This window comes from Oncorhynchus gorbuscha, linkage group LG26 (genome assembly GCF_021184085.1).
Source record: "Oncorhynchus gorbuscha isolate QuinsamMale2020 ecotype Even-year linkage group LG26, OgorEven_v1.0, whole genome shotgun sequence".
In the NCBI taxonomy this organism is placed as follows: domain Eukaryota; kingdom Metazoa; phylum Chordata; class Actinopteri; order Salmoniformes; family Salmonidae; genus Oncorhynchus; species Oncorhynchus gorbuscha.
This window is the reverse complement of record NC_060198.1, coordinates 992882-1005381: the sequence shown is the minus strand read 5'-3', so window position 1 is coordinate 1005381 and position 12500 is coordinate 992882. Positions and strand designations below refer to the sequence as shown.

Below are 12500 nucleotides of genomic sequence, written 5' to 3'. Positions count from 1 at the left end.
CCGGTACCGAGTCAACGTGCGGGGTACAGGTTAGTCCAGGTCATTTGTAAAGTAACACAGGGGTTCCGGTACCGAGTCAACGTGCAGGGTACAGGTTAGTCCAGGTCATTTGTAAAGTAACACAGGGGTTCCGGTAACGAGTCAACATGCGGGGTACAGGTTAGTCCAGGTCATTTGTAAAGTAACACAGGGGTTCCGGTACCGAGTCAACGTGCGGGGGTACAGGTTAGTCCAGGTCATTTGTAAAGTAACACAGGGGTTCCGGTACCGAGTCAACGTGCGGGGGTACAGGTTAGTCCAGGTCATTTGTAAAGTAACACAGGGGTTCCGGTACCGAGTAAACGTGCGGGGTACAGGTTAGTCCAGGTCATTTGTAAAGTAACACAGGGGTTCCGGTATCGAGTCAACGTGCGGGGTACAGGTTAGTCAAGGTCATTTGTAAAGTAACACAGGGGTTCCGGTACCGAGTCAACGTGCGGGGGTACAGGTTAGTCCAGGTCATTTGTAAAGTAACACAGGGGTTCCGGTACCGAGTCAACGTGCGGGGTACAGGTTAGTCCAGGTCATTTGTAAAGTAACACAGGGGTTCCGGTACCGAGTCAACGTGCGGGGGTAAAGGTTAGTCCAGGTCATTTGTAAAGTAACACAGGGGTTCCGGTACCGAGTCAACGTGCGGGGGTACAGGTTAGTCAAGGTCATTTGTAAAGTAACACAGGGGTTCCGGTACCGAGTCAACGTGCGGGGTACAGGTTAGTCCAGGTCATTTGTAAAGTAACACAGGGGTTCCGGTACCGAGTCAACGTGCGGGGTACAGGTTAGTCCAGGTCATTTGTAAAGTAACACAGGGGTTCCGGTACCGAGTCAACGTGCGGGGGTACAGGTTAGTCCAGGTCATTTGTAAAGTAACACAGGGGTTCCGGTACCGAGTCAACGTGCGGGGTACAGGTTAGTCCAGGTCATTTGTAAAGTAACACAGGGGTTCCGGTACCGAGTCAACGTGCGGGGGTACAGGTTAGTCCAGGTCATTTGTCAAGTAACACAGGGGTTCCGGTACCGAGTCAACGTGCGGGGTACAGGTTAGTCAAGGTCATTTGTAAGGTAACACAGGGGTTCCGGTACCGAGTCAACGTATAGAGGTCCTGGATGTCAGGAAGCTTGGCCCCAGTGATGTACTGGGCCGTACACACTACCCTTTGTAGCTCCTTACGGTCAGATGCCGAGCAGTTACCATACCAGGCGGTGATGCAACCAGTCAGGGTGTTCTCGCTGGTGGAGTTGTAGAACGTTTTGAGGATCTGGAGACCCATGCCAAGTCTTTTCTCCCGAGGGGGGAAAGGTGTTGTCGTGCCTCTTTGGTGTGTATGGACCATTTTAGTTTGTTGGTGATGTGGACACCAAGGAACTCTCGCCCCGCTCCACTACAGCATTGCATCAGTTTATGGTGGTAAATAGACGGATATGAATAATATAGATGAGAAATCTCTTGGTAGATAGTGTGGTCTACAGCTTATCATGAGGTATTCAACCTAAGGCGAGCAATACCTTGAGACTTCTTTAATATTAGACATCGCGCACCAGCAGTTATTGGCAAATGCCCCTCGTCTTGCCAGACGTAGCTGCTCTGTCCTGCCAAAACACGGAGAAGCCAGCCAGCTCTATATTATCCTTGTCCTTGTTCAGCCAAGTCTCGGTGAAACATAAGATATGACAGTTTTTAATGTCTCGTTGGTAGGAGTCTTAATCGTAGACCGTACAGTTTGTTTTCCAATGACGTTGGCCAATAATACGGAGGGTAGTGGTGGTTTACCTACTAGTCTGCGAATTCTTACAAGGCGCCCAGCCCCCCCCCAAAATGTTTTTTACAAGGCGCCCAGTCCCCCCCCCCATTCTTACAAGGCGCCCAGCCCCCCCCATTCTTACAAGGCGCCCAGCCCCCCCCACCATTCTTACAAGGCGCCCAGCCCCCCCCCATTCTTACAAGGCGCCCAGCCCCCCTTTACTCCATCTTTTCTTCACGCTGATGATGGGGATTTGTCCAGTTCGAGGTGAGTAATACGCTGTTCTGATGTCCAGAAGCTCTTTTCGGTCATAAGAGACGGTGGCAGCATCGTTATGTAGCAAATGAGTTACACGAAAAAACAAACTAAATAGCACAGTTGGTTGGGAGCCCGTAAAACGGAGCAAGGTTATTTTTATTTGTCAAATGGCAGCCAAGCATTGATTATCATGTCACCAGAATAAGACCCTCAATATTTATTGGAAAGGAACATCAAGCTCATCACGTTGCACTTTCACCACAGAACAGCTCATAATAATGGCCGGAAAGGAGGAGATGGAATGGCAATGGAAACCATGTGTTGGATGTATTTGTTACCATTCCACGAATTCCGCTCCAGTCACTAAAACGAGCCCGTCCTCCCTAATGAAGGTGCTATACCAACCTCCTGTGACTTTCACAACATTGTCTTTCCATCTGGAGCCTAATAAACGGTGTGCTTTCCTGACGAGTCGTAGTGGGAGGACCACACAGCATGTCATCGCGGGACTCCAAGTTTACGATATGATGGTTATTGGATCAATATTTGCGCATAAAAGGGTTTCCGCTTCTCGCATAATTCATTTTACTGACACAAAAAGATCCCACCTCGTCTTGCGTATTTTCTTTTGTCGACATTTGGAAAGTTTGGCGAAGAATGTTTCGGTTTCCATCAGGCCATAAAAAGGTTGGATGGAAACCTTGTTTGTGATACCGAGAGAGAGAATGAGTGTGTCAGAAAGAGAGAGAAAGATTGGAACATTCTATCTTTCTATATCCTCCAGGTACCGTCAAGACCAAGAACAAGAAGGAGCTTCTGAATCCAGAGGAGGGGGAAGACGGTGGAGCTAATGGTTTTTATTACACAATTATTCATAACTTCATAATAATACCATGAAGAAGCTTTACAGTGTAAAACAGGGACCAGGCAACTGGTGACCCAGGGACCCCCATCATACGTTAGCAATTACAGTGTAAAACAGGGACCAGGCAACTGGTAACCCAGGGACCCCCATCATACGTTAGCAATTACAGTGTAAAACAGGGACCAGGCAACTGGTAACCCAGGGACCCCCATCATACGTTAGCAATTACAGTGTAAAACAGGGATCAGGCAACTGGTGTCCCAGGGACCCCCATCATACGTTAGCAATTACAGTGTAAAACAGGGATCAGGCAACTGGTGACCCAGGGACCCCCATCATACGTTAGCAATTACAGTGTAAAACAGGGATCAGGCAACTGGTGACCCAGGGACCCCCATCATACGTTAGCAATTACAGTGTAAAACAGGGATCAAGGAAACTGGTAACCCAGGGACCCCCATCATACGTTAGCAATTACAGTGTAAAACAGGGATCAGGCAACTGGTGACCCAGGGACCCCCATCATACGGGCTATTTTAAAGTCTATGTCAGAGACTCCAGTCATTTACTCAATGTTAGGAGTTGAGAAATTAGAAAGAAGATATTCTAATATTTTCCTACTGTAGGTATGTCAATCAAAATGTGTTTATTCTGTTGCTGCTAGCGATATTCATAAAACATTGAAATAATAAAAATGTTAAATCAAGGTGGCCCAACTCAAGATATGTTAGTATCTAGTTCCATAGAGTTTTTTGAGTTCACTCAACTTTTTGTAGAAGTGTAAACTTGACATTTAAAGTTGGACAAAAATCAACGAGACAAGTTGGCAAAAATGTTGTTCCAACTTAACTAAAAAAGCTGGGCTAAAGTTCAATGAACTTGAAACACAGTTGAAATCTGAAGTTTACATACACCTTAGCCAAATACATTTAAACTCTGTTTTTACATTTACATTACATTTAAGTCATTTAGCAGACGCTCTTATCCAGAGCGACTTACAAATTGGTGCATTCACCTTATGACATCCAGTGGGACAGCCACTTTACAATAGTGCATCTAAAACTTAGGGGGGTGAGAGGGATTACTTATCCTATCCTAGGTATTCCTTAAAGAGGTGGGGTTTCAGGTGTCTCCGGAAGGTGGTGATTGACTCCGCTGTCCTGGCGTCGTGAGGGAGTTTGTTCCACCATTGGGGGCCAGGGCAGCGAACAGTTTTGACTGGGCTGAGCGGGAGCTGTACTTCCTCAGTGGTAGGGAGGCGAGCAGGCCAGAGGTGGATGAACGCAGTGCCCTTGTTTGGGTGTAGGGCCTGATCAGAGCCTGGAGGTACTGAGGTGCCGTTCCCCTCACAGCTCCGTAGGCAAGCACCATGGTCTTGTAGCGGATGCGAGCTTCAACTGGAAGCCAGTGGAGAGAACGGAGGAGCGGGGTGACGTGAGAGAACTTGGGAAGGTTGAACACCAGACGGGCTGCGGCGTTCTGGATGAGTTGAAGGGGTTTAATGGCACAGGCAGGGAGCCCAGCCAACAGCGAGTTGCAGTAATCCAGACGGGAGATGACAAGTGCCTGGATTAGGACCTGCGCCGCTTCCTGTGTGAGGCAGGGTCGTACTCTGCGGATGTTGTAGAGCATGAACCTACAGGAACGGGCCACCGCCTTGATGTTGGTTGAGAACGACAGGGTGTTGTCCAGGATCACGCCAAGGTTCTTGGCGCTCTGGGAGGAGGACACAATGGAGTTGTCAACCGTGATGGCGAGATCATGGAACGGGCAGTCCTTCCCCGGGAGGAAGAGCAGCTCCGTCTTGCCGAGGTTCAGCTTGAGGTGGTGATCCGTCATCCACACTGATATGTCTGCCAGACATGCAGAGATGCGATTCGCCACCTGGTCATCAGAAGGGGAAAGGAGAAGATTAATTGTGTGTCGTCTGCATAGCAATGATAAGAGAGACCATGTGAGGTTATGACAGAGCCAAGTGACTTGGTGTATAGCGAGAATAGGAGAGGGCCAAGAACAGAGCCCTGGGGGACACCAGTGGTGAGAGCGCGTGGTGAGGAGACAGATTCTCGCCACGCCACCTGGTAGGAGCGACCTGTCAGGTAGGACGCAATCCAAGCGTGGGCCGCGCCGGAGATGCCCAACTCGGAGAGGGTGGAGAGGAGGATCTGATGGTTCACAGTATCGAAGGCAGCCGACAGATCTAGAAGGATGAGAGCAGAGGAGAGAGAGTTAGCTTTAGCAGTGCGGAGCGCCTCCGTGATACAGAGGAGAGCAGTCTCAGTTGAATGACTAGTCTTGAAACCTGACTTTATTTGGATCAAGAAGGTCATTCAGAGAGAGATAGCGGGAGAGCTGGCCAAGGACGGCACGTTCAAGAGTTTTGGAGAGAAAAGAAAGAAGGGATACTGGTCTGTAATTGTTGACATCGGAGGGATCGAGTGTAGGTTTTTTCAGAAGGGGTGCAACTCTCGCTCTCTTGAAGACGGAAGGGACGTAGCCAGCGGTCAGGGATGAGTTGATGAGCGAGGTGAGGTAAGGGAGAAGGTCTCCGGAAATGCTCTGGAGAAGAGAGGAGGGGATAGGGTCAAGCGGGCAGGTTGTTGGGCGGCCGGCCGTCACAAGACGTGAGATTTCATCTGGAGAGAGAGGGGAGAAAGAGGTCAGAGCACAGGGTAGGGCAGTGTGAGCAGAACCAGCGGTGTCGTTTGACTTAGCAAACGAGGATCGGATGTCGTCGACCTTCTTTTCAAAATGGTTGACGAAGTCATCTGCAGAGAGGGAGGAGGGGGAGGGGCGGAGGATTCAGGAGGGAGGAGAAGGTGGCAAAGAGCTTCCTAGGGTTAGAGGCAGATGCTTGGAATTTAGCGTGGTAGAAAGTGGCTTTAGCAGCAGAGACAGAGGAGGAAAATGTAGAGAGGAGGGAGTGAAAGGATGCCAGGTCCGCAGGGAGGCGAGTTTTCCTCCATTTCCGCTCGGCTGCCCGGAGCCCTGTTCTGTGAGCTCGCAATGAGTCATCGAGCCACGGAGCGGGAGGGGAGGACCGAGCCGGCCTGGAGGATAGGGGACATAGAGAGTCAAGGGATGCAGAGAGGGAGGAGAGGAGGGTTGAGGAGGCAGAATCAGGAGATAGGTGGGAGAAGGTTTGAGCGGAGGGAAGAGATGATAGGATGGAAGAGGAGAGAGTAGCGGGGGAGAGAGAGCGAAGGTTGGGACGGCGCGATACCATCCGAGTAGGGGCAGTGTGGGAGGTGTTGGATGAGAGCGAGAGGGAAAAGGATACAAGGCAGTGGTCGGAGACTTGGAGGGGAGTTGCAATGAGGTTAGTGGAAGAACAGCATCTAGTAAAGATGAGGTCGAGCGTATTGCCTGCCTTGTGAGTAGGGGGAAGGTGAGAGGGTGAGGTCAAAAGAGGAGAGGAGTGGAAAGAAGGAGGCAGAGAGGAAAGAGTCAAAGGTAGACGTGGGGAGGTTAAAGTCGCCCAGAACTGTGAGAGGTGAGCCGTCCTCAGGAAAGGAGCTTATCAAGGCATCAAGCTCATTGATGAACTCTCCGAGGGAACCTGGAGGGCGATAAATGATAAGGATGTTAAGCTTGAAAGGGCTAGTAACTGTGACAGCATGGAATTCAAAGGAGGCGATAGACAGATGGGTAAGGGGAGAGAGAGAAATGACCACTTGGGAGAGATGAGGATCCCGGTGCCACCACCCCGCTGACCAGACGCTCTCGGGGTGTGCGAGAGCACGTGGGCGGACGAAGAGAGAGCAGTAGGAGTAGCAGTGTTGTCTGTGGTGATCCATGTTTCCGTCAGTGCCAAGAAGTCGAGGGACTGGAGGGAGGCATAGGCTGAGATGAACTCTGCCTTGTTGACCGCAGATTGGCAGTTCCAGAGGCTACCGGAGACCTGGAACTCCACGTGGGTCATGCGCTGGGACCACCAGAGTAGGGTGGCCGCGGCCACGCGGTGAGGAGCGTTTGTATGGTCTGTGCAGAGAGGAGAGAACAGGGATAAACAGACACATAGTTGACAGGCTACAGAAGAGGCTACGCTAATGCAAAGGAGATTGGAATGACAAGTGGACTACACGTCTCGAATGTTCAGAAAGTTAAGCTACGTAGCAAGAATCTTATTGACTAAAATGATTAAAATGATACAGTACTGCTGAAGTAGGCCAGCTGGCAGTGGGTGCGTTGTTGACACTACACTAATCAAGTCGTTCCGTTGAGTGTAATAGTTTCTACAGTGCTGCTATTCGGGGGCTAGCTGGCTAGCTAGCAGTGTTGTTTACGTTACGTTGCGTTAAAAGAACGACAATAGCTGGCTAGCGAACCTAGAAAATCGCTCTAGACTACACAATTATCTTTGATACAAAGACGGCTATGTAGCTAGCTAAGTAGCTAGCTACGATCAAACAAATCAAACCGTTGTACTGTAATGAAATGAAGTGAAAATGTGATACTACCTGTGAATGCGACCGGGTAGTTGAGTTCTATACAGAAGACGTTGGCTAGCGTTGGCTAGCTAGCAGAGTCACCTACGTTAAGGACGACAAATAGCTGGCTAGCTAACCTTGGTAAATTAAGATAATCACTCTAAGACTACACACTCTAAACCTAAACAACACAATTATCTTGGATACGATGATACGAAGACAGCAAAGACAGCTATGTAGCTAGCTAACACTACACTAATCAAGTCGTTCAGTTGAGTGTAATAGTTTCTCCAGTGCAGCTAATCAGTGGACGTTAGCTAGCTGGCTAGTGAAGACTACGTTAGGACGGCGAAATACGATAATTACGCAATTATCTTTGATACAAAGACGGCTATGGAGCTCAAACAAATCAAACCGTTGTACTGTAATGAAATGAAGTGAAAATGTGATACTACCTGTGAATGCGACCGGGTAGTTGAGTTCTATACAGAAGACGTTGGCTAGCGTTGGCTAGCTAGCAGAGTCACCTACGTTAAGGACGACAAATAGCTGGCTAGCTAACCTCGGTAAATTAAGATAATCGCTCTAAGACTACACACTCTAAACCTAAACAACACAATTATCATGTATACGATGATACGAAGACAGCAAAGACAGCTATGTAGCTAGCTAACACTACACTAATCAAGTCGTTCAGTTGAGTGTAATAGTTTCTCCAGTGCAGCTAATCAGTGGACGTTAGCTAGCTGGCTAGTGAAGACTACGTTAGGACGGCGAAATACGATAATTACGCAATTATCTTTGATACAAAGACGGCTATGTAGCTAGCTGAGAAGAAATTGCTAAGATTAGACAAATCAAACCGTTGTGATATAATGAAATATAATTAAAAAGTTATACTACCCTCGGGAGCGAAGTGCAGATGCGACCACTCGCTCCAACCGGAACCACATTTCCTGACATTTAATCCTAGTAGAAAGGAGAGTTTTAGGTCAGTTAGGATCACCACTTTATTTTTAGAATGTGAAATGTCAGAATAATAGTAGAGAGAATGATTTAGTTCAGCTTTTATTCCTTTCATCACATTCCTGGTGGGTCAGAAGTTTACATACACTCAATTCGTATTTGGTAGCATTGCCTTTAAATTGTTTAACTTGGGTCAACTATACCACCAGTATACTACTACTACATTACTACTATACTACTACTATACCACCAGTATACTATTAATATATCACTATTATACTACTACTATACTACCAATATACTACTAATATATTACTACTATAATACTAATATGCCGCCAGTATACTACTGCTATATTACTACTATACTACTACTATACCACCAGTATACCACTAATATATTACTACTATACCACCGGTATACTACTAATATATTACTACTATACTACTACTATACCACCAGTATACTACTAATATATTACTACTATACTACTACTATACCACCGGTATACTACTAATATATTACTACTATACTACTACTATACCACCAGTATACTACTAATATATTACTACTATACTACTACTATACCACCGGTATACTACTAATATATTACTACTATACTACTACTATACCACCAGTATACTACTACTATATTACTACTATACCACCAGTATACTACTACTATACTACTACTATACCACCAGTATACTACTAATATATTACTACTATACTACTACTATACCACCAGTATACTACTAATATATTACTACTATACTACTACTATACCACCGGTATACTACTAATATATTACTACTATACTACTACTATACCACCAGTATACTACTAATATATTACTACTATACTACTACTATACCACCGGTATACTACTAATATATTACTACTATACTACTACTATACCACCAGTATACTACTACTATATGCACAAAGTAAATGTCTTAACCGACTTGCCAAAACTATAGTTTGTTAACAAGAAATTTGTGGAGTGGTTGAGAAATGAGTTTTAATGACTCCAACCTAAGTGTATGTAAACTTCTGACTTCAACTGTACATTAAGACAAGGGAAGTGGAGTGGTTGAGAAATGAGTTTTAATGACTCCAACCTAAGTGTATGTAAACTTCTGACTTCAACTGTACATTAAGACAAGGGAAGTGGAGTGGTTGAGAAATGAGTTTTAATGACTCCAACCTAAGTGTATGTAAACTTCTGACTTCAACTGTATGACAAACAAAATCCAAAGTAAAAATACTAAGCATAGAAATAGCACAGATAGAACGGCTCTACCGCTTATCAAACGTTGTTTTCCAGGCGGATGACAGATCTATAACTCTTCATCTTCTTCTAGGAGACCCGTTTGGCCGAGGTGGTCTACAGGATGGGTCCAACTACAATAGGAACGAGCGGCGGATCCGGTTCTTCATCCGTAAGATGGTGAAGACTCAGGCCTTCTACTGGACCGTCCTGAGTCTGGTGGGCCTCAACACCATGTGTGTGGCGGTGGTACACTATGAACAACCTGAGATCCTCTCCGACTTTCTCTGTGAGTAGATTTACATGCACACACACACACACATGAAAACACACACACACACACATGCAAACACAGCCACACACTCTCCATGATCACACACACACCTCACCTCAACACAATTTGCACTATGACCAGGCCTGAGATGCTGTCTGCCTTTTTCTGTGAGTCTCACACACACTTCCTGAACTGAAGTGATTATTCATGGCTAGTGTCCAGTCTAATTTCCATAAGACGTCTAGCTGATGAAGTCTATTAATCATGGAGAGTTATCATCACAGCAGTCTGCCATCATAGACTAGCTAGTGTCATTATTGATCTCCAGTCATCTAACCTGATTCTCTCTCTTCCCTTCCTCCTTCTCTACCCACTTTCTTGTTTGCTCCGTCTAAATCCCCCTTATTTCTTCCTGTCTCTCTCTCTCTCTCTCTCTCTCTCTCTCTCTCTCTCTCTCTCTCTCTCTCTCTCTCTCCCCCTCTATCTCTCCCCCTATCTCTCCCCCCCTCTCTCTCTCTCTCTCTCTCTCTCTCTCTCTCTCTCTCTCTCTCTCTCTCCCCTCCCCTCTCTCTCTTGCTCTCCCCCTCTCTTTCTCTCTCCCCCCTCTCTCCCCCTCTCTCTCTCCAGTCTATGCAGAATTTATATTCCTGGGTCTGTTCATGTCAGAGATGTGTATTAAGATGTATGGCTTGGGGACAAGGCCCTACTTCAACTCCTCCTTCAACTGCTTTGACTGTGTTGTGAGTAGAGCTGTTACTCCTGCTGCTACTATATTACTACTATTTTACTACTATACTACTACTATACTGTTACTATATTACTACTATCTACTATATTACTACTATTCTACTACTATAACACCAGTATACTACTAATATATTACCACTATACTACCACTATACTACTATTATATTACTACTATATTACTACTATACTACTACCATACTACTACTATATTACTACTATACTACTACTATACTACTACCGTATTACTATATTACCACTACTGTTCTACTACCATAATACAACTATGTTACTATATTACTACTATTCTACAACCATACTAATACTACATTACTAAATTACTACTACTACATTACTACTGTTCTACTACTATACCACCAGTATACTACTACTATACTACTACTATACCACCAGTATACTACTGTCATATTACTACTATACTACTACTATACCACCAGTATACTACTGCCATATTACTACTATTCTACTACCATACTACTACATTACTAAATTACTACTACTACATTACTACTATACTCTACTATACCACCAGTATACTACTGTTATACTACTACTATCCCACCAGTATACTACTACCATATTACTACTATACTACTACTATACCACCAGTATACTACTGCTATACTACTACTATCCCACCAGTATACTACTACCATATTACTACTATACTACTACTATACCACCAGTATACTACTACTATACTACTACTATACCACCAGTATACTACTACTATACTACTACTATACCACCAGTATACTACTGCCATTTTACTAATTTACTACTACTATACCACCCGTATACTACTACTGTACTCCTACTATACCACCAGTATAATACTACTATACTACCACTATACCACCAGCATACTACTGATATACCACTACTATACTACTACTATACCACCAGTATACTACTACTATACTACTGCTATGCCGCATGCATACTACCACTATACTACTACTATACCACCAGTATGTTACTACTATACTACTACTATACCACCAGTATACTACTACTATACTACCACTATACCACCAGTATACTACTACTATACCGCCAGTATACTACTGTCATATTACTACTATACTGCTACTATACCACCAGTATACTACTACTATACTACTACTATACCACCAGTATACTACTACCATATTACTACTATACTACTACTATACAACCAGTATACTACTGTCATATTACTACTATACTACTACTATACCACCAGAATACTACTACTATATTACTACTATACCATCAGTATACTACTGCCATATTACTACTATGCTACTACTATACCACCAGTATACTACTAATATACTACTACTATACCACCAGTACACTACTACCATATTACTACTATACTACTACTATACCATCAGTATACTACTGTCATATTACTACTATAATACTACTATACCACCAGTATACTACTGTCATATTACTACTATACTACTATACCACCAGTATACTACTATACTACTACTATACCACCAACATACTACTACTACTACTATACCACTACTATACTACTGCTATACGACCACTATACTACAACTATACTACTACTATACCATCGGTATACTACTACTATACTACTACTATACCACCAGTATACTACTACTACTATACTACTACTATACCACCAGTATACTACTGTCATATTACTACTATACTACTACTATACCAGCAGTATACTACTACTATACTACTACTATACCACCAGTATACTGCTGCTATACCACCAGTATACTACTGCCATATTACTACTATACTGCTACTATACCACCAGTATACTACTAATATACTACTACTATACCACCAGTATACTACTACTGTACTAGTACTATACCACCAGTATAATACTACTATACTACCACTATACCACCAGCATACT

General features: G+C 44.6%; 1 protein-coding gene across 1 annotated transcript in view; it reads left to right on the top strand.

Moving 5' to 3' along the window:
* LOC124016403 (voltage-dependent P/Q-type calcium channel subunit alpha-1A-like) overlaps positions 1–12500 on the top strand; it is a gene marked incomplete at its 5' end in the record, with an annotated part of 55837 nt that overhangs the window by 19984 nt on the left and 23353 nt on the right. The window contains 3 exons of the mRNA XM_046331962.1: positions 2821–2889; positions 9662–9856; positions 10469–10581. Of these exons, the coding sequence (XP_046187918.1) occupies positions 2821–2889; positions 9662–9856; positions 10469–10581 (377 nt within the window). The remainder of the gene's footprint in view (positions 1–2820; positions 2890–9661; positions 9857–10468; positions 10582–12500) is intronic.